The 21955-nt window shown below is 46.7% G+C and overlaps 1 protein-coding gene across 3 annotated transcripts in view; it reads right to left on the reverse strand.

The window, feature by feature from the left end:
• CUX2 (cut like homeobox 2) overlaps positions 1-21955 on the reverse strand; it is a 220071-nt gene that overhangs the window by 62427 nt on the left and 135689 nt on the right. For 2 of the 3 annotated variants that reach the window (XM_026656907.2, XM_026656908.2), the window contains exon 3: positions 21192-21239. The exons of the other annotated variant lie outside the window; for it this stretch is intronic. In XM_026656907.2, coding sequence (XP_026512692.1) covers positions 21192-21239 — 48 coding nt within the window. The remainder of the gene's footprint in view (positions 1-21191; positions 21240-21955) is intronic. 3 annotated transcript variants of the gene reach the window in all.

Consider the following 21955-nt stretch of genomic DNA (forward strand, 5'->3'; position numbering starts at 1 on the left):
AGCTGCCACGGAGATTGAATTGAGGAGTCTCAGCACAGAGCCTAAGGACTGAGCAGGTCTCTGAAGGCTGTGGGGAGGAAGTCTGCATCAGCCCTGCTTGGAATTGGATAATCAACGATCACCTGACTCTTTCCCGAGCGCTAAGTCTCTGCTCCTGCATCCAGCTGAGCCTCCAGGCAACCCCCCTGACCTCGCCGGGGCACTGAGTAGCTATGGCAATCCGCCCACGTGCTGTCATTGGGGGAGCAGGCCGTGAATTCGTAACAGAAGTTAGGGGAAAGGGCTGAACCCAGAGCGGCGAGTGAGACTGGGATGGCATCTGTCTAGCCACATACTCCAGCTTGGGTTGCTGAAGCGCCAAGTCAATGCAGGCTGCCTGGTTTAGCGAGCGGAGAACCAGGCTGGGAGCCTGGAATCGCAGGGTTCTAATTCTCTCTCCTCCATGACTGGCCGGCAAGGTCTGGGGCCAGTTACTGGGCCGCGTATGTCAGATTTAAGTGGCAGGTAGGCAAGTAAAAGGAAGTGGCCCAGGGTACTTAGCCCTTCCGATAACAACAGAATGCACTGATTGAGCTATAGCGTATAGGGCTTTCTAGGGTGCTCACTGCAGGAGTACCCGAGAGCCTCACGGATATTAAAGCATTTATCCTCGAGTAGGAAAGTATTATTACTCCCGTTTCACTTATGGGGAAGACTGAGGCACAGAGAGGTTAGATTCATGAAGGGATTTAGAATCCTAGCTTCCTGGAAGATAGGAGCCTAGACGCCCTTTTGGGGTCTGGGCCTTAAGCCCATTCTGAAGTGCTTTGCTGAACTGAGGCCGCAGTGACTTGCCAAGGCCCCCAGGAAGTCTGCGCCAAAGTTTGGAACAGGCTCATGATGTCCCATGTCCCAGCTCAGCGCCTAACCATGGATTTCGTTGTCTGACTTTAGACAGCCACATTGGAAAACTTTGGCTTTGACCTCCCGGTGGCTCCTTTTCCCCATCCTCATGGGGGCACTGGACAGATTCGCTATTGAATGTTCATTCCGTGCTCTGAAAGTGTAGAGCATTGATTGCGTAAGTGCTCAGGGTTATGATAAAGCCCCTGGACCAACCGCACTATTGTAACGGAATTCCATTTATTCCAGAAAAAGTCAAGGATCTAAAAACATTGCCCTGTGTTAATTTATCCTCGGTAAGAGTTACCCTGAAATCTCACCAGGAAGCCAGGCTGATCTCAGGAAAAAACCCATCAGATACATGGTACTCTAACATTTGCAGTAACTCCAGAGCTAAAAATAAGACAATGAGCAGCTTGTCTGTATTAATAATCACCTTCCACCCAAGGAACAGCAGTGGTCTTGTGCGCCTCTAGAAAGAGAACCATGTCCTATTTGAAGCTACAACTGAACTGGTCCCAACTGGCAGAAGTGGTATGAGCAATGGCGTAATCATCAGCTACACCGATCACGGATTTGATAATTATCGAAAGCAGTCCTAACTTCCAGCCGCAGCACAGTGACAGCGCTGCAATCTCACCAGTCTAAAGGGGTGAGAGGGGTTTTTTTTGGAGGGGGGGGAGGAGGATGGGGTTCTTCCCATTGCTAGAAAAGCTTCCAACCTCCACACAAGAGTGAATTTAAATTGCTTGTCATTCAAAAGAAAAGCAAACCACTCATTTGTAATTCACCAGCCACCTGAGCAAACCACGTTCCCCCTCCACGCTCACAGTCACTAGAGCACAAAGATCATTTTTCTATTGTTAAAATTGCATAAGCCATGGCTTTTTTTAGCATCTAATACACAGACCCACTTTCTCATTCTAGTGCTTCCAGCATCTTCGAAATTTGGGGGCTTTCTTTAGCATTTCACAAACAAATTCGGCTTCAGGGGGTTTAAAAGAGAAAACCACAAACACAGCGGCAATAGGCCAGTAACGCAAGCGGAAAACTATCAGAGCTGTGTGTGCGCATTTTAACTGGACAAAGTTCCGTTCTCTGCATTACCAGCTGCACATCATCTCTAGGTGGTTTTAGAAGCCCTGATTTAAGGCTCCTCCTTTTTACAGTAGGAGAGGCTACTGCAATGCTTCTGCACTAGAATACAATATCCCTATGGAGCCCTTTTCCATCTCTAGCCTATACGTTACGATGAACGCAGACTTTGCCTTCCCGGAGACTCACCATTCTAGTGCAGTTGTTTTATCAGCCAAGAACCAGAGAACTGGGTTACTGACATTCATTAGCCATCGCTAGCACAACAAAAGGGCACGATGGCTCAAGGCCAACATTTTCAAACTTGGGTGCCTACAATTAGCCACCTAAATACATACTAAGGGCCCGAAGGCATCTACTGAAGTCAATGGAAAGTTTCCATTAATTTCGGTGGGCACAGGTTGGGTCCTAGCTACTCCCTAGAAGTGGCCTGCTTATCAAAGGTGCTGATCATGTGCAGCTGAAGTGGAAAATAGGCCACTTGTCCTAATGCCTCAATGAACATAGGTGCCTAAGCTTGAAGCACCCACATTTCAACCTTATGACCCATGTCAGTGACATGTAACTTTCCATTCAAATAGATAGAGGGTTCTCACTGGAGAGGAAACAATCATTGGAGTTGACTTTTATTGGAAGTGTTATGGCAGCCCAATTTTTACTTTATAAAAGCATCGCCTCAGTATCACGGGCTGAGACGAGAACTATTTAGTGTTGACTCTACAACTTGTGCAAAAAGCGCCATAAACTCATCCCATGGAGCAATGAATTAGGAAAGAGCAGCAATTGTACAGAATCCTGAATTCGCCTTGGGTTTTATGTTTGTCACGCGGTCCCAGTGGGGCTGGACTGGGATTCAGAAGACTTGTATTCTGGTCCCAGCTCTGCCACTGACTCACTGAGCAAATCATTTCATTCCTCTGTGCCTCAATTTCCCCCTCCGCAACGTGTGGCTAACTCTGCCTCCCTGCTTATGGAAATCACTTTGAGATCTATATCAGTCAAGAGCTCAAGGGGCTTCAATGTTTTTTTTCCCATTTTTAAATGGTTTTGGGGTTTCATAAAATCTGTAATATTCAAATAGAAAACAGAGAAATGTTCATTCTAGTCAGAAACCAAAAGTATGTATTTCTGTGTAAAAGACATGTTAAAATTCACACACAATAGAGGGTCATACTTCCAGTACTGAACTAGTTTCTTTTTTCTATGAATGAACAAAATCATTAAGTACCCACACATGCACCTCTGTGCGCACACACACAAACCCATGCAGTTAAAGTGTAAAAGGGTAATAGAAGTTTTGGGGTTTTTTAAGAGGAACTCTATCTAGTTATGATATTTGAGCAACCTAAGAGTCACTAGTGGATTTTATCCCCACAGCCTCCCTGTGAAGGAGGGCAGAATCCGTCCCCATTACAGAGACTGGAACCAAGGCCCAGGGTAGATTATACAACCTGGCAAAGGTCACACAGGAAGTCGGTAGCTCAGCCGAGTATTAAAGCCACAGATCCTGAGTCTCAGGTCACGCCTTATGGACTAGACAATCTGCCTGCCTGGGGCAGGAAGGTAAAAGCAAGGGGTAGGGTGACAAGCAGAATTAAGAGAGTAAATGGACATGCTCAGGCAAAGATCTCAAATGCTAAATATTACTACAGCGGGCGTTCTGAAACACTGTACTGCCTTTGTTAAAACACAGTAATAAATAATATTAACACTTAGTGTTTCTACAACGCTTTTCATCTTCAAAGCACTTTAAACTTTCAAATCAATTTATCAATGTATTATCGGAGATTAATCACCTTAGAAATATACAAAAGACTTTGCATCCACATTTTAAATAAACCTTAACCCTTATGAAAAAGGCCAACAGTAAGAAAGGCGAGCCTTTCTATAGGGCTAGAAAGCTTCCCACAAAAATTAACCGAGAATTCTTTCCTTGTTACAGAATTCCACAGGGCTGGTTCCAACAATCCACAGAAAGGACATCATTGGCTTAAATTTGATGGGTGAAATGCTGTCATGGGAAGTTTTGCCGTTGATTTCAGTGGGGTCGGGATGTCATCTCATAGGTTTTGCAATCGTTTCTGTGGAAGCTTGTTACATTTTATAGAACCCTCTTGATTCCAACCCTATTGCAATCTTTTCCTGGAGGGCACTGGGAGGTCACGTTTGCCACAAAGCAATGGAAACCCAAGAGTGATTCTGTTCAAAGGGGAGCAGTTTAATCAGCAACAGGGTGATCATCATGCCAGTCTGACTTTTATGCCTGAGCCTCTCCCCAGCACTCAAGCGGGGCTGTGGTGCCAGCCAAGCCCAGCTCCCACCACAGGGAAGCCCCGAGCTGAACAGGACTCACGAGACACAGCCCACAGTGGAGATAATGTGGTCAGTGAGGTGCCCATTCCACCCATGTTAATGAAGCTGCTGAAGGACAGCAGTCTGCATATAGCTCCTTTGCAGTCCTCAGACTAAAACATGGGATACAGGAAATAATGCATCACAGCCACGCGGCGAGGACACCAATTCAGTCCCATTTTACGGGAAGGGTGCTTTTACAAAGGGTTAAAGCAGGAGCTGAGAGCGCCCTGGTGAAACACACCGGAATGATGTGACAGGTGCGCTCAGACACGCTACTCCCGTTTTACCATCCGCCGTATTTTCAGCCAGTAGTTGGCTCTGCTCTTTCAGGAAATGTCAGATAAAAAAAATTTAAATGACCTTTTCCGGATAGAGATAATCCACCTAAATATCAGCCAATCGCTTGAGTTTTTAAGGAGAGAATAAAATCATTCTGGAGACACTCCGAGTGTATTTTTCCCTCCTGCAGATGGGCCACCTTAAACTACTCTAGAAAATACATTGCTAGGAACTGTTAGTTTTGAGGATCAGCAAATGAAATAAATACACTGAAAAAACCTTCCAAGGGATGGTGTTGAGTTTTTTGGCCTAGTTTTTTTTGTTTTTGTTTTTAACAAATCAGCTTTTACAAAACCAGAACTGAATTGTTTTCATGATTGGAAAAAAATCTCAGTGAAAGTTTTAGAGTTGAATATTTCCCGGTGGTACCAGAAACCCCAGCAAAAGACGACAGGGCTTATACATCACAACTAGAAAGTGAAACTTACCTCCAGCACCCATCAAACTTCACTGCACATTGGATCAGGCCCGTGGCTGAGTGGGGACAATTCTTCTAGTTTCTCAACGCCACAAAATATGAAACACGGTAACTTCCTGGTTAATTATGAACATTTAGCCCCACTGCTCTGGGGTGGGGTGGAAGTTTGGTCATCTGGGGTTTGCTCCTGCTCCCAGTTAAGTCAATAGAAGTTTTGCCATTAATTTCAATGGGAGCAAGATCAGGCCCTCTATTTATTAGGATTTGATTTTCAAACACTCTCATCATTGGCCTTACTCTGCTCCCAATGGAGTCAGTGGTAAATTCCCACTGCGCGCAAAGCTAGGCCAATGCTGAGCGCTTATGAAAACCCCACTCACGGCAATGTACCCGACAGGGAAGAAATTCCCTCTCTGATTTTAGCTGCACAGCCCCGATTCCATTTGAGAACCCTACCGCCCACCCTTAGCAAGAGCGTAAGGAGCACGTGTGGGCAAGACACAAGTCGTCAAGTGAGTGAGGACTCACAGAGGCTGTTTAATTGCCTGACACAGCTCTGCCAGGCCAGTCCTGGGGATTAAATATTACATTTGCTGGGAAATGACGTGACGGGCTGGAGGTTGGTATTTTACCTGAGTTCTAAAAAAAAAAAGTGAAATGTCATCCTGTAACTGAAACAGAGCAGTTTGTGACTAATCACCCAACCCTGACTAATCAGAGCGCTCTTCCTTTTTCAAGGCTGCCCCTCGGGCTGAGCTTTACATAAAGGGTACTATCCTGTCCAAGACTCCTTTCCTACATGGGTCAATAGCATGGGCTGAACTGCACCGAAGTCTGAGTTTCCACAAGGAACTCTTCCACCCACACGAGTGGTACTGACCTATAGAATACAGCTGGCTTTTAAATAAGATTCCCCTTTGAAACCAGCGGGGAGTTCTGCATAAAACCCAACGGCACAATGTGGCCGGCTGTCCTTCTCCAGGTGAAAAGACAGCAAGAATGTTTGTGTGGATGGGGAGAGAAATACAGTCTAATTCAGCCCTGATATACACCTGTGCCACTCCATTTAGTTAATCAGTTATGCCCTTCTTACAGCAGGGTGGAAATTGGCCCATCGGATCTAATTTCAAATCACTTTGTTGTGTGAAAAATATATCACAGTATAGAGACATTTTATACTATGTGAGTGGCTGGGTTCGATTTCCTTCCCCAGCCTGTCTAAAATATTTTGGGTTTTGATACCTAGTCAAGTGATAATTTAGATCCAAGATGTAGGGTTTGTCCTAAAGCAAGAAAGAAAGGTTTTAAAAATTGTGAAAGCAATACAAATATTCACATGCATTTAAAAACAAGAAAGGTGAGTGAAAATAGAAGGGTTTGGGCTTGGATTTATACCAACATTTGCAGTGCACGGTATCTACCGCCCAGACACTGCTTCAGGATGCTTGGAGCAGGAGAGGGAGGAGAAACTGACCAGTGGCTTTTCATAGCTCCAGCGGAATGAAGGGCAAAGAGTGAACCAACTGCACAAAAGGGGGAAAGCTACTTAGATTAACTTTGCGTTAATCACCCAAGGCAGGGAACGTGCTTTTCAAAAGGAGATCGTTTTTAATTCGACACCCCACTTTAAGACAAGGAAAAAAGGAGGAAGCAACAAGGAAGCTCACACGCAAGCACATCCCAGATCAGATGTGGAATTATTTACAAATGTGCTCTCTGTTCACTGGATGGAATTTGCACCTGGGCAGAGGGACCAGCACCAGGCTTAGGTACCACTTATGACTTATTGTGAGGTGGCACCTAGACCTGGTGCTGGGCCCTCTGCCCAGAGGTGAAATCCTCCCAAACAGCAAATGCTCCAAAACAAAGGTCCAAATCCACCCAGAAACTTGCAAGGCTGTATTCTTCAGAGATCTCTTTCCCCCACCCGAGTCTCAATGCCTGCAAGGAGGCACTGTCCACATGGGTATAATCCTATCAGAACATCGCTGCCAGTTGGATACATTTCACTCAGATGCAAACTCCCAGCTCCTTTGTGTGGGGTTTCATGGGCAACCTATCAGCGTAGCTGGTTTTCCCACCCTCCTGACTGCAAGCAGTAATGGGAGTGGAGCTGAAATGCCTGCTGCCAGCCACGAGATCACAGAGATGGCCATTTGAGATGCTAAACCTTCATTTAACTGCTGTTTTCCCTCGCCCCTGCAAAATCCTCCAATGAGCCGAGGTATGGCAAGCACTCAGCTATTATATATCGATGTAACATTAATTTCTTTTCTGTTTCCTTCCACAGTGTACACTGACTCCAGGTGAGAAAACACAACTGTGCTGGAACAACTCGGATTGATGAATTACATTTATGTGCCGGGTCTTTTTCATGGCTGGTGACTTTCCAGCAAAGCAATTATCACTGTAGAATGCATAATAGCCTAATTAATTACTATTGTCAGACTGGCCTCTGTGCCATGATTATACCTTATGAAGCCAACTTTTAAAACATTTGGAAGCAGAAATATTATTATAATTGACTGGCTAAATGGTTAAACTCTCCTATCTCTGTTGATCCTTCCCAGTATCAAAACTTTGTTAACCACCAATGATATGATCACCGCAGCATCTCATCTCAAAGGGAGCAGAATCTGAATTGCATCGGGGTGGTTTTATTATTTTGAACACGTGATCAAATCTAGGATGAGAATTCAGTTATTTCAATCTAAATCCTCAGAGTAAAACAAAGGTGTGTGTGTTTTTTAAGACTAGGAACACAGCAATGGAGGTCTCCAAATGTTAAATGCAAATTGTGAAGGAGAGAAAAATCATAGTTTTGCACGCTTTTTTTGCCCCCCTCTTCTATTTTTGTGATGTATAAAGAAGGCCTGTAGAAGAATAAAGAAAGAAAGACTAGAGGTGGGCGGGGAAGAAAAGAGAACTTGTTGTCTTCTTTTCCCCCTTATATTTATGAGGAAGGTCAAATCAGGTGTCCCTTGTTATGAGAGTTCTATGCAAAAACAGCTTGTTGTGTATGTAGATAGTCAATCTGAACAGAGCCATCTACTGGCGCACAAGAGTATGTAACATTGTTCATAAGACTGTTGGTTCAATAAAGTTGTTATGTACTGCAAAAGCACCCCAAATTGCAGCTCCTAATGTTCCCTGGTTCTGGTTGGCGACTCCATGCGATTGCTTCAAACCTTTTTGCTTTTTTAGTTAGCACATGGATCTTTTCTTCCACCTCTTTATTGCTCCGTTTAAAACGCTTGTTTTTGTTAAACTCCCATCTAATTCAAATACACAATAATCACTTCAATTCATCAGATTTCCATTTGAAATATGGGATGTCCTAACCCTACAAAGATTTCTGAGTGTCTTGTGTTCTTCTTTGCAGACCCCGTGAACAAAGGCCTGAATTTCTAACCTAGAAAACAAGCAAATGCATAAATAAAATTATCCCCTTAGAAAAAAGAAAGCCAAAACTTCTCGGGAGTTCTTTATGCACCATAAAAATGCCCCCCCAAAAGTGCTGCTACATTTCTTGAAGGAAATGGAGACGGGAGAGGTGCCCTTCCAATTTCTAATGCTGCTTCCTTTCAGGGACAGGCAGCCCTTACAAAGTACAAGCAGCAAAAACCAGAGTGGAGTGACCACTGTGGAGGAATTACTGGCAGCAGGGCAGCGTGATCAGAGGCTGGAGAAAGGATTGTAACAGGGCTGACTGTTGGATGGTAATTGGTTTTCAGCCACAATGAAACTGGTAATGAAATCAGCAGGAAAAAAACCCTGCAGCGGCCCATGGCTGGCTGAAATAAAACAACCTCCACGGGAAATCTATCCGAATGACAGAGCAACAGCCCCAGATGCAAAAATGGGTGGCTTTTGCCAGCCAGGTGAGCAAATAATAATTTGGCCTTGTCTAGCATCTTTCATCCAAGGAGCTCAGAGTGTTCTATAAAGCTGGAGCAGTGTCATCATCCTCCATTACACAGACAGGGAAACTGAGGCACGGAGCACTTAAATGACTTGTCCAAGGTCACGCAACGAGGTGAGGAGCAGGGATAGAATCCAGGTCTCCTAACTCCTGTGTCTTCTGATGACACGGCACCCCCACTGAAACTCAGGTGGCTCGGAGCTGTTCAACATTAAAGCAACTAGGCAATACTCCCCAGCCAGATGCCTTGGGGAGAGAAAAGCATGCCCGCCACTGGGTAATACTATGCTATACTGGCCTCAAGTGGTTAAGGTGGCATTAAATAAGAATACCGGACCAAAGGGGAGTAAATACATACACACAAGAGTTCACAGGAGCACAACATAGCCACCTATCTTGCTGCACCGATCCAATACAGCACGTGAGCAAAACCCCTCCAAGTTGTAAAACTGGGGTAGAGCCCAGGTCTGGGACACAGGTGGCTTGGGGTCAATTGCTGGCTCACCCACAGACTTCCTGTGTAACGTCGAACCAGCCACTTAATCCCCCCTGTGCCTCAGGTCTCCGTGTGTAGAGTGGGGATCGCGTTTCCATCCCTCGTGGGGGCTGAGGAGTTACAATCCAGGAGTGACAGAGCTGCTCAGATCCGATGGTGACGAGAGCCACACAGGTAACTCGACAGATTTGGCTGAGACGGACACGTTGCTAAGTGGGGCAGGTTTCAGCTCAGCTTTGCATAACTTCCTCAGCGGGGGGCTTGTCCTGCCACCCTCCCAGATCCGGGCTGATTCAGCGCTGGGGCCCATTTGATCCCCTGTGCCATGGTAATGTCAATAGCTGAGGGATTCAAGGGCGGAGCAGCCAGCATAGCAATCGGTGCTGTGCAAAGGAAGGCAGCACTCTTGGCTGGGGCTCGGTCAAAGCCATCGGGGACAAGAGTGACTGAGGGAGACAGGAACGGTGGGTTTATAATGGCTGGGCTGTGGGGAGCTGAGCGTAATCATCCTAGTCTCTAATGGAGAGGAAGAAAATAAAGATAAATACAGGGGAGCAAGGGGAGACAGGATCAGCTGGGACTCAGAACGGGAGATCCACTCAACAGAGACCCCAGAAGACACCAGCTATTCTGGAAGGAGGAGGGCAGGTGCACCCTGCAAGCGGGGAGGGCCCCTGCCCAGCCAGGGACGCTGCAGCATTGCACGGCCCCGGGGCGGAGAGCTGCAGACAGGAGGTGCTGAAAGCAACAGCAGGTTTCCTAGCCAAGGAAATATTGCTGGAAAACAGACCGGGGAAGGGGACTGGGTGAGTGTGCAGCAAACAGCAGAGCAGCGAGGGATCCCCCAGGGAATGTTACAGCCTCAGCTGCCTGGAGAGGCTGCGAAAGGCAGGGATGGAAAGGGAGCTGAGCTGGGCTGCAAGGGAGAAAGCACTTAGCAAAGCCTGACTGCTTCCCTGGGGGGACAGTCCTTAAAAGTGGCTTGTGAGAGCCGAGAAAGGGGGATGGATTGTCCAGGAGGGAGAGGAACGCGTGGCCACCTAGGGCTGTGGACGATCCCTGGCCAGGAGGTGCTAGAGAGGAGGAGCCACGCTGGTGGAGGACAGACAGGATCGTGTCTAAAGAGGGGCAGAGGGGAGGAGAAGGAAGCAGGAGAGTTACCGGCTGGCTGTGGAAAGGGAGAGGAAGGAGGGAGAGTGTCTGGTCAGAACTGGGAGTTCCCGTCAAGCCCAGGGTGCTCCGAAGCAGCAGCGCCGGGATGGAGAGCTGCGGCAGGTTTCCAGGAGGAGGGAGTAGGGGGAGATGCTTTCCCATGGCCAACCCGCAGTGCTGAGCGAAGGCCAGGGGGCCTTAGTAGGCAGGGTACCAAACTCCATGTGCCCCACCTCTAACCACGTCGCCAGAGCACTGTATCTGACCCAAAGCCCTTCGAAGTCAGTCGCAGTCTTCCCATCGCCTTCAATGGCCTTTGGATCAGGCCCACAGGCAGGTCTCGGACAGGGATCAGAGACAATTTTGGTCAAGAGCTGCCAACTGGCCGTATCTTCCCTGTTAGCGACTAATGGTCACACATTTCCCCAGGCATCACACAGGCATCAGACGATCCCACGGGAACTCAGGCCCAGCTAGCCCCAGTGGAGCGAAATGAAACGAAATGTTGGGATGAAAGCTACGTCTGGAACATGCCCATTGTCTGAGAGTCCCTGGCTTTTCCCCTAGCGTGCTGCAGCCTGCGAGCCAGCAGCTGGGAAGGGGGGTTAAATATTTCTAAATATTTTCCACATGCCGCTCAGGCTTTGTAACCCAGTCCATTAAAACACTTGTAAATGCTGAGACTCCGAAGACACACTAAGGAGCTGCTGCATTGAACTGTCATTAAATATGTTGGATATTACCCTGGGACATGGGAGTTCTCATTCTTTCCAGCGCTGCTCACGCTGGAGTCCATTTCTCTGAAGTCAGAAAGCTTACAACATTTTCACGAGGCCAAAAAGCAATTCACGTCAAAAAGATCAATAATATAAAAATAAAGCAGGAGAATTCTAGTTAAAGGGGATGTCCTATAAATATGTTGTTCACGTTCGTGAATCTAAGATGAAAAAAAATTAATCAATATAGTTCTTTAGATGATGTTATTTCTAATGAGAAATATACCAAGACGCTGCAAATAACTGCTTTAACGGAGGGGAAAAAAGCATTAATAATTTACTTTATAAAGCATATGATACTGAATGAAAGAAAATTGCTGCTGGTTCTTAATTTTGTTGTAATACTTCCTGACAAGCTCAATGATGCTTTGGCCAAGTTCCTGATATTAAAGTCAAAGGATGTTAATCTCATTAGAATTTTTTCCAAGGATTCCCCCTCCCATCACACTAATGCCTTGCTGGCTTTGGTTACTTGATGGGAATCCTGGTTATTTTCAAACACCATAAATCTCATCAGGTGTATCTTACTTATTAGAGTGCCAAAACCAAGAAGTTGGCACATGAGTAATCCTAAGGAGAGGCACTGTATGAGAGAGCAGAAAAACGGAACGCTCTCTCTGAGATATTTGGGGCAGTCAATGGTCAGGCCCAACAGCTCAGGGGATACCCCCAAAATACAGGTAAACCCCAATTATGCAAAGGTCCCAGGGGAGATCCCAAGCCATCACATAATCAGGGTCTTGGACAGTTGTCTAAGTATTTAAGGCATATATGGCCCCCAATTACTGAAGTATTTGTGGAATTCTTTGCCAGAGGATGTTGTGAAGGCCAAGACAATTACAGAGTTCAAAAAAGAACTAGATAAATTCATGGAGGACAGGTCCATCAATGGCTATTAGTCAGGATGGGCAGGGGTGGTGTCCCAAGCCTCTGTTTGCCAGAAGCTGGGAATGGGTGACAGTGGATGGAGCTCTTGATGATTACCTGTTCTGTTCATTCCCTCTGGGGCACCTGGCATGGGCCACTGTCGGAAGACAGGAGACTGGGCGAGATGGACCTTTGGTCTGACCCACTCTGGCCGTTCTAATGACCCTCACAATCTGATGTATTTATCCTTGCAGCACCCCCGTGAGGAAGGCCAGTACCTGTGATCCTCATTGTACTTGAGGCACAGAGATACCCAAGGACACATGGGGAGACTCTGTTAGAGCCAGGAATTTAACCTGTGTCTCCCAAGTTCTAGACTAGCACCCTAACCACTGGTCCACCCTTGAGCTCTACATTGCAAGCTTCAGCCAGGCAGGGCTTGTGAGCTGAAGATCAATTCCAAATATCAGATAACAAATAGGGCACCCCCCTCGGTCCCGCATCCTACGAGTTCTTTGTGTGCGCGGCTCACTCCCACTGGATTCTGTGGGAGAGTACACACAGAGGCGCAGGCCTCAGAATTTCAGCTGAGCGCGTGACTCTAAACGCCTAGGCAGATTATGTCTTTTCTTTAAAACACTCATTTGTATCAGATGGAAAAATACCGCCACAGATCCATGGTTGGTGTGATCTGATAGATGAAGAGCCCTGTGATGGGTACCCCACGCCATGCTAATGGGACACCTTTCCAAGGGTCACACACCCCCGCTGCTGATTTTTAAGCAAGACCCGAGTCCTGCACAAGCACAGCAGGCCCCGGGAATGCGCTTTGAAACTGTTCTAGCCCTGGCTCAACGGGATGGTGCTGAGTTTTTACAGCACCCAGTGACCAGTGGTTGGGGTTCCACCTGTTCTCGGCCGCAAAGAAAACTAGAGTGCAACAGTTCCCCACTGACATCAGCGAGTGTCTCGGTGGGCACTACCAGAAAGTCAGGAGGGAAGAGCGCTAAGACGTTGATACCAAGGCCCCATTGGCCACGTCTGACTCGCAGTTTTCACTGCTGAAGAGAATTTTTCTGGTGACTTGTACTCCCCTGTTTTACTATTAGCTGGGGAAGCTGCTACTGTCTCACTGAACAAGTCGTTCAGAGAGGAAATGGGGAGGGATCATTGCTGGTGCCACTGGGAGCCATTCAGAAATCAGCTCGCTAGGGTGCTGGCAGAGCCGATTTTTCATCCAATGCCTTGGGAAAACTTATCGGGCCAGATCCTCAGCTGGTGTAACTCCGCATAGCTCCACGGATCTCGCTGGGACGACCCTCATGCTCAAAGATAAGCAGGTGCTTAAGGACTTTGTCAGGTTGGAACCAGAAAGCGCAGCACCTTGCAGGACTGCGCCCCTACGCGGCACAGCGGCCAGAGTTAAGGGGGAATTATAGAGACGCTCACCAGAGCCAGCTGTGAGACTCTGGGCTTATTGCAACAGCCGGACAATCTGGGTTGTCCATTTTGGGCCTAAATCTATAAAATATTGGGGGGGGGAGGGGAACATTACTCTTGTGAGTAATCCCATTGACTTTAATGAGGTTACTCCTGTGAGTAAAGTTACTCATGTGGGCTTACATTTCTGCAGAATCAGACCCACAGATTGTAAACTCTCTAGGGCAAGGAACTTCTTGTTCAGTGTCTACAAAATGGCCAAAGTCACGGCACTATATAAATATTGTAAGAAACAAATTAATATGAAAAATTATAACCTGCAAACATTATTCAACAGCTTTAATGCTGTAAGCCTCGCTGGAGCACTGTTGCAGCCAGGAATGCCAACTGGCAAGTAATACATTTACTGAGAACATCCATGCTTTGTCCTGACACTCAGAAATTATGCTGACACATTTTCAAAGGTCAGGAAATGCAGCCTGCAGCACACAATAAAATGCACACACGGGCCCTGATCCTGCCGTTAGATCCAAGCGGGCACATCCCTGCAGAGCAGGGACTTAACAGATTTCAGAGCTCGGGCTACAAAGTCTAGAGAATGATTATTTGGAGGCAATTTTGGATTATACCTTTTATCTACCTAAGGCTCTTATCTGGCCCCCAGCACCGAGATATCTGAGCACCTCACAATCTTTACTGTATTTATCCTCACAGCATCACGTGATGTATTCTGCCGCAGAGGGGCTAAGTGACTTGGACAAGGTCATGCAGGAAGGCTGTGGCAGAACTGGGAATTAAACCTGGCTTTCCCAAATCCCAGAGTGGTACCCTAACCCCGATAGGACTGTTCTTATAGTAAATTAAAGGCTCTTTTTATAGCAGAGTAAGGGGAGGAAATATTTCAAGATTATTTTGCCCTTTTCACCAGTGTAAACTTTTTTGTTTTGTTTTTAACTGACAGTCGGGTTTTGATTAAATTTTTTTTTTTTAGTGCATTTACTGACCGTTGGCAACTATAAACCATCTTGTATTGACGCCTAATCTGCAATGAAAGGCTTCGGAATGAAATGAACGAGGCTGTGAGGAGCAGATTGAATTTAGATGGTCAGCGAGACAGGGTCACTGCAGAAGCTTTATTCTTTTCCAACTTTCTAAAAGCCTGTAAGGGCCGGGGTGAGGATGGGGGAAGCAGGCTCTGACTGGTGGAACAGAAGAAATGGGTGGAGGGCAGGGGAAGAGAAGGGTGTATGGATGATGCTGCAGCTAAAGATGCTTTTGAGAGCTGATGGGAGAAGAGAACTGTTCCACCAGTGCAGGGGAAGAAATGGTTGGAGATGGGCCCATGCCGCAGATTTCGAACCCTGAAAATCCTGGGGAGGATCCACGTGGGGGATGTCTAAGCCCTGAGCCAGGTGAAGCCGTGACGGTAGGAATTGGTGGCTACTCTACGGGCCTCATCTTAGTCCAAGCTTCCAGTCCTAACGCCTTCAGCAGCACCAGGCTCCAATGGACAGGACGTGGTGAGCCCTGCCCCAGTATGTAGAAGTCAAGCTGGGAACCTTGACTCTGTTGCCTGTATGGGTGGCAGAAGGCTGGGTACATAACCCAGGGGTTAGCCCTCTCCCCCTAGACACGCTGCCATCCAGCTCGCCTGCGTCACTCCCAAAGGAGAGCGTGCCCGGCCAGTCACTGCTTCACAGGCCCACCAATGATGCCCTTTCCTGCTCTCGGGGCACCAGCACCCAGGGGAAAACCTCACACCCCGCATCTCAAAACCACACTCAATCACCTCCCCATGGAGAAAACACATGGGGCTCCCAAGCCATCACTGCTTGGTGGCCAGGAATGGGGCCTCGGCCCTGCCATGGATGGATAAGCAGCGGGAAATTACAGCCCCCAAATGCAGATGGCCCCCAAGGAATGAACTCCCGCTAACTCTCTGTGCGCTGGATGGAATCCACAGGGAGCCTCTCCCTGTTAGATTCATGAACTAGAATAATTCCAGATCAGGGCACAGGCACTGCCACATGGGATCCAACCAGCTCAGGATCTTGTCTCTGGCAGAAGCCAGAACCAGCTCCTCCAGGAGGAATTGTCCTTCATGGACAATTATTGGAAGAAGCAGCCAATAGAGAACCTTTGTCTCTAATCCCCAAAGGTTGGCTTGTACCCTCATGTGGGAGAGTTTAAATCCCTTCCACACTGCACAGGATAAAAAAAATGCTAGACATTCTCATTACCCAGGGAAATGTCTAGCTTTTTTTTTTTTTTTGGATCCCACTAAGTTCTTGGCCTCAGTGCTGTCTTGTGGCAGAGAGTTCCACAGGTCAATTCTGTAGTATGTAAAATAGTATTTTCTTTTGTCAGTTTTAAATGTGGTTCCTAGAATGGCCCCTTATCCTAGTATATAGGAGTGCCAGACATACCTTCTCACGATCATTTGTGAGTCTGCATCTCTCTCTCACAGCCCTTTTCTCTAACTCCTCTCTGAACTAGACGGTCTCTATCTTTTGTTTGTTTCTCCATATACAGAAGCCTCTCCAGGCCTTTAATCATTTAATGAACCATCCCCTGGGTCGCCTTCCACCTCTGCCACATCTTTTCTGAGATAAGGTGAGCGAGAAGGAGCTTCTGGATTTTCTAACTTCAAAAAGCCAGCACACTACCAGAAAAGCTTTGGGCTGTAAAAGGTCCTTTATATACAAGCAAATTACTTTTCAGTAAGTGACTTGAATCTCACTAGCACCACTAGAGAAAAATTGCTGTGCTTTAAAGACAACATTACGGGTCAGGAGATAAAAAGACAAAGCCAAGGAAATTCTGAGCTAAGGTCTTACACCTAAAATTTTAACTGGCCTTTCATTATATCCATTGCTAATACTGACAACCGTGAATCGGGCTCAAAGCCGTTTGGAGAGCCATTACAACAACTCTAAAGGGGAAAGCCGGCATGCAGGGGTAATGCACAACTGGGCTCGTTCGGGGGGGGGAAAGGCGGTGCATTATTTGGGGTTGGGGATAAGCCTTTCAGAACAGAACGTGGGCTGCCAAAGAAATAGGAGACGTCTCGGCATTGATCCCAATTGGTGCTGAGCATCTTCAGCTCCCACTCAAGCCACTGGGAGTGGTGGGTGCTCACCAACAGGCCCCTGGCTTGTGTGTTCATCTCAGACAGCACCAAAAAGCAAATGGAGCCACTGGGCGAGGTCAGGAGAGTGCATGGAATGCTGCAGGCCAAGTCCCCCCTGAAGCCACAGGAAGTGTTACCAGTCGGGATTGGGTCCAATGGGATATTATTAAACTAGTTTCTAAAACACCAACACATATTTAATTTCCCCCATCTGGTTCCACCCCGGAGGCAGAGGGAAGCATCCTCGGTGCCAGAGCACTGTGGAGGCAGATTATGCCTTTGTAAGGCCCGATGGCTCCTGGGATGAAAAGGTAGAGCTGGCACTCCCCCCAGCACTGCCTGGCTAGTGAGCTGGTAGGTGGGCCATGGTCATGCCTGCTTAGACACGCCTCTATCATCTCCCCCTCTAGTGCACCTGTGCAGAGCAACTGTAACCTGCCCCTTAGCATTCAATTCATACCCCCTTCACCCGGACTCATCCTGCTGTCCTTACTCAGGCAAACCTACCATTGACTAGTACATGTGCAGACACGGGCATTAGAGCCATAGAGCACAAATACAGGCTCTGTCTCTCCCTTTTGTGTGGTTTGTCATTCCATACAGGATTTATGTCTCTGACATCGGTTAATTACTTGCCATGTTTCCATCAATTTAATTCAAAGTCTGCGCCCTTCCCTCCCTTAATGAAATTAAACAGCATGTGCATACGTTCCCCAGTTCCTACTCAGAAATAGCACCCAAATATGCACATAAAACATGTTGGCATTAAACAGGCCCATTTGATACCCCAGGGCACATTCCACACTTGGTTCTTTGCAGGAAAAAATGAAGTTTTTTTCCCAGCCATTCTGATTTCCGCATTAGTCGGCTCTGCCGGGCACAGATTTATGGCGCTGGGAGTTCGCCACAAAAACCTCACCAAGACTCAAAAGTGGCTCTGTTGCAAACGTCCTTTCTTTACCTGCCTTTTGCACTTTTCTCTAGTGGCCAGACTTTGCACATGAGAAAAGCGCCGGTTTTACCTTGCTGCCGAACATTCAGACCCTACTCTGCTGTCCTTCCTCACCACAGTCAAGGGGAGTTTTCCCCGAGTAAGGCGTGCTGGATACACTGCTTCTTTCCACCTCCCCATCAGGAAGCAAGTGGTCAGTCATTCCTAGCATCATTTCACTGGCTTGGTGGCATCCATGTGATAGGTACTTTCTTTCCCCCAGGGTATGAGAGCTGAATTCAGCTCCCAGTTACTCCACCGACTTCAGTGGGGTTGTCTGGGATTCACAAAGGAGAATCTGGTCTTGTGTATTTGACATTCCAGCCATAGCTGCTCCATTTCCATAGCCTTTTAGAAGTATCCATTTCACATCGACCAAAGGGGACTCACTTCAGCAAAACCTATTTATATTGGCCCTAAAATGCAACAGCCACTTTACAGATACAGAGCAAGACCGGAGGACTGGCTCTGGTGAGCTCTCTCAGCAAACAACATACAAACAGGGGACTGAGAAAAAGGATGTGACATGTTTTCTTTAACCTTCACCCTTTTGATCCTTAGCCCTTAACTTTACTTTCCATGTTTAACCTGATGTATTATACAGCTTTAAATTATTGCTAAATTTCCTCTTTATTTGAAATAAAATATCCGCTCAATCAGATGCGCCTAGCAGACGAAGCAGCCCTTTCCACAGCACAGGGACGCTCCAGTGTATAGATGGATTGGAAAGTTTCACCTCTGCTTTAGCATAACAAAACTTTTCATTTAGATGTTTTCATCTATCTATTGGAGAAAAAAATAAGTTTAAAATAATGACTGTAATAAATGAAGGTAATTAATTGTAGTTTGTTCCTTTACTGTCTAGTCAGCTTAATTTTACCTTTTCATCTAATAATGAGAAAATAATTTTTGTGCTCTGAGGGTTAATGATATGTAACTGCAAGAGCTGCTAATTGCATGTTGCAAACTATTCATCAAAATCCCCATCTGCGCTACTTGATTATGTTTGCTAAATTATTGCTTTGAATTATCTTTCATAAAGCAACTTTTGTAATTAGCAGGGCTTTCGGTTTGCTCTTTTCTCTCTGCGCAAGGAGATTCAAACTTTGTCCATTTCAAGCTGTTGCCATTAAGCTACTGTCATGGACAGCTTTTTGTTATTCCGTGCCAGGGAAATAAACCGGCCTTTATCTAATCAGGATGGAAGACAAAAGCTGTTTTTATTCTCAGTGGGTACGATTTAGTCCCTTCTCCACCCCACAACTCCCCCTTCCCACTAAGAAACTGCATATAAAGGATACAGGCGCCTAAATGTATACGAGCTGCTTATGGTGACTGCAAAAACACAGGTTGTTACTTCAAAATGAGCTTTTTCTTTCCGTTTAAAAGAAAAAATAGGAGGGGGAGCCTCAACATTCATCCTGGGGGCTTTCTGGCTACTCCCCAGGACATATGATGGAGCACTGTATTCTCCCTTGTAAATATTCATGTTTAGTGAAATCTAAACCATAATAAAGACACCCCCAGCACCAGCCATTCTGGCTGAGTGGTTTGGTGGAGGGGGGCATCACTGGAATGGCCTAGAGGCGGGACTCTGCCACCTCCTGCCTACTGGAGGGGGGTTCTGAATAAGCAGAAGCAGTCGGGATCTGTGGGGATGGAATCCAGGCCACTGGAGCCATGATTACATAGATCCAGTGGTCAGAACCTGGAGCATGGGAGGGGAGAATTTCTTGCTGTGTAAAGCCAGAGTTCTCTGGATTTCAAGATTTCACCCCAGCTAATAAGCAAACAGGGGCAGATCGCCAGCTGTTACAAACCAGCACAGTTGTGTGGAGGTCCGTGGGGCTGTCCTGATTTACAGTGAAGAAGGATGCTGATCTCCACTTAACACACCTTTCGCCTTAAATGTTTATTCCTTATATGGGCTGAGGATGGGCCAAATGCTGTAGCCTTTACTCAGTCAAAACTCCCAGTGACCTCAGCAAGGGTTTTGACGCATGAAGGATTTGCTCCTACGTTTGCAAAGATCAGAGTCAACCGAACTGAAACGGGATGGAAAATTAGCAAATGTCACCTGTACAGCCACTTTGATCCTGATTTGCACGAGGTGAGTGAGGGCAGAATACAGCCCCACAAAGAGATGGAAATCAGCTCCTCCCTCAATTACTTGCCAAAAGCAGAGTTAATGGTCTGGAGTTTCTCCAACAGTGGCTGATAAAAGGCCCAATCTTGCATCCACTGTATTCAGTGAGAAAACTCGTACTGACTTCAGTGGGACAAGGACTGGGCCCAACACCCCTAACGCCGGACAGGCATCTTCCTATTCATCATTCAGAGGCAACTCCTCAAAACCCCCTGCAAAAACCTTCCTGGAAGAAACCGAATCAGTAAGGGGGATTCTAAAGAAAATGTGGAGTCGGGTGGCCAGACTCTGATCTGAGTTACACTGCCATAAATCCAGAGCCACTCCTCTTTAGGGGCATGCTGGGTCTCCCAAAGCACATAGCTCATCTCCTCCAAGCAGATCTAATGAAAGCTATTGGGAAAAACGCAGTATTTAAAAGACTGAAAATGTATTCCTATTGTTATCGCTCTCTTTTGTGTATTTATGCATAGTGCATTGGAATGAATCAATACCGGATTGCCCTATAAATAAATGAGCATATCAGTAAACTGAGTAATAAAATGAAGTGATGAGAAATATGGAAATCAGCCGCATTTGTGTAAATCCAGTTATTGTTTACTTTCATATTTTCTTATGCAGTTCCGGTGTTCCAAAGAGACAGATTTCAAGTAATGTAATGCTCAGCAGATGACAGATTCTAATGTGTTGCTGGTGGTGAGCGCTGAGTGCCTCCATCTCTCTAGGGGTTTCAATCTACGCACATTAGAAGAACACAGAAAGCAGCCCCCAGAAGAGCAATCATTTAAAACAACTGTTCTGAAGTGCGATATTTCTCCCACACTGCCCTCCCCTTTAGAAGGATTTAAATCTCGCCACATCAGACTGGTACCTGAGCTGGGAAAGTTCATTTGCACATGTAAAATACCCAAGATCTCTTGTGAGATGACTAGGTGGGGGGACACAGTACAAACTAGGAGCAATCAGTACCGGCAGGGGGTCAATGAAGGGATGAATTTGGCCTTAGTGAGCTCAGAGGAAGCGTATGAGAGCTGGAAGTGAGGAACATGCTGTGCAGTGATTGTGCAGTTTGGTCTTGGTATCTATCTGCTTTTTCTTATCCCCAGGGTCCATCTCAGTCTAATCTGGCTAATCGCAAACACCATCACGACAGAGTACCTCTTGCGAGTGACGGCTTCTTACCTCTGCTTGGAAGCTCTTTAAGACAGGAGCCACCATCTCTCTGATTTCCTGAAAGAGAGATCAGAGAGTTCACCAGAAGCAGATATCGTACGAGTTCTGCAGTGGTATTTGTATATATCTACAGATCCACACACACTGAACTACGGGCATGAGCAACTACCTGTCTCGTCTCTGAAGCTTTAGAGCTGGTGCCCTGGCTGGACTTAATCTTCTCAACGGCTACTCTTAACCTACCATAATCTAAAATCTGACAAAGGGTGAAGAGGTTTTTAATCCGTAGCATGTCTACATTGACTGAGTCTTTGCAAGAGGCCAGTCAAACAGCACTGATCTTTCTCCCCTCCCCCACTTTCTCTTTACAGGGGGTAGTGAAACCCCTCCCTCCCGTCCCCTGCCTACCAAGACACATTAGTCCTTTGCAGCATCCGTTTCCAATAAGTCTTTCGAAGTGCAGTGCGCCCCAGAGCTGCTGTGAATGGGTCCCCCGCCCTGCAAGAAGAACGTTCTTAGGGCCAAGCTCAGCAGGGGCCACATTCGTGATCCCGGAGTAGAAGGCAATAGGAGACATCCATGAGTATCTGAGAAGAGCATGTGTAATTCAGGAAGACACTGAACTATGTCAGTCCTCTTCAGGTGTTGATACTGCTCTACACCAGCTGCTCTTCTACCTACGTATGTTCACAAGGACACATCACTGTCTCAGGTCTCTGGATCCCTGTTTCCGCCTAGGCACGGCCAAGCTATGGAAGGGGAGGGCAATGCCT

Source organism: Terrapene carolina, unplaced genomic scaffold, assembly GCF_002925995.2.
Source record: "Terrapene carolina triunguis isolate 2854851 unplaced genomic scaffold, T_m_triunguis-2.0 Scaffold234, whole genome shotgun sequence".
In the NCBI taxonomy this organism is placed as follows: Eukaryota; Metazoa; Chordata; order Testudines; family Emydidae; genus Terrapene; species Terrapene triunguis.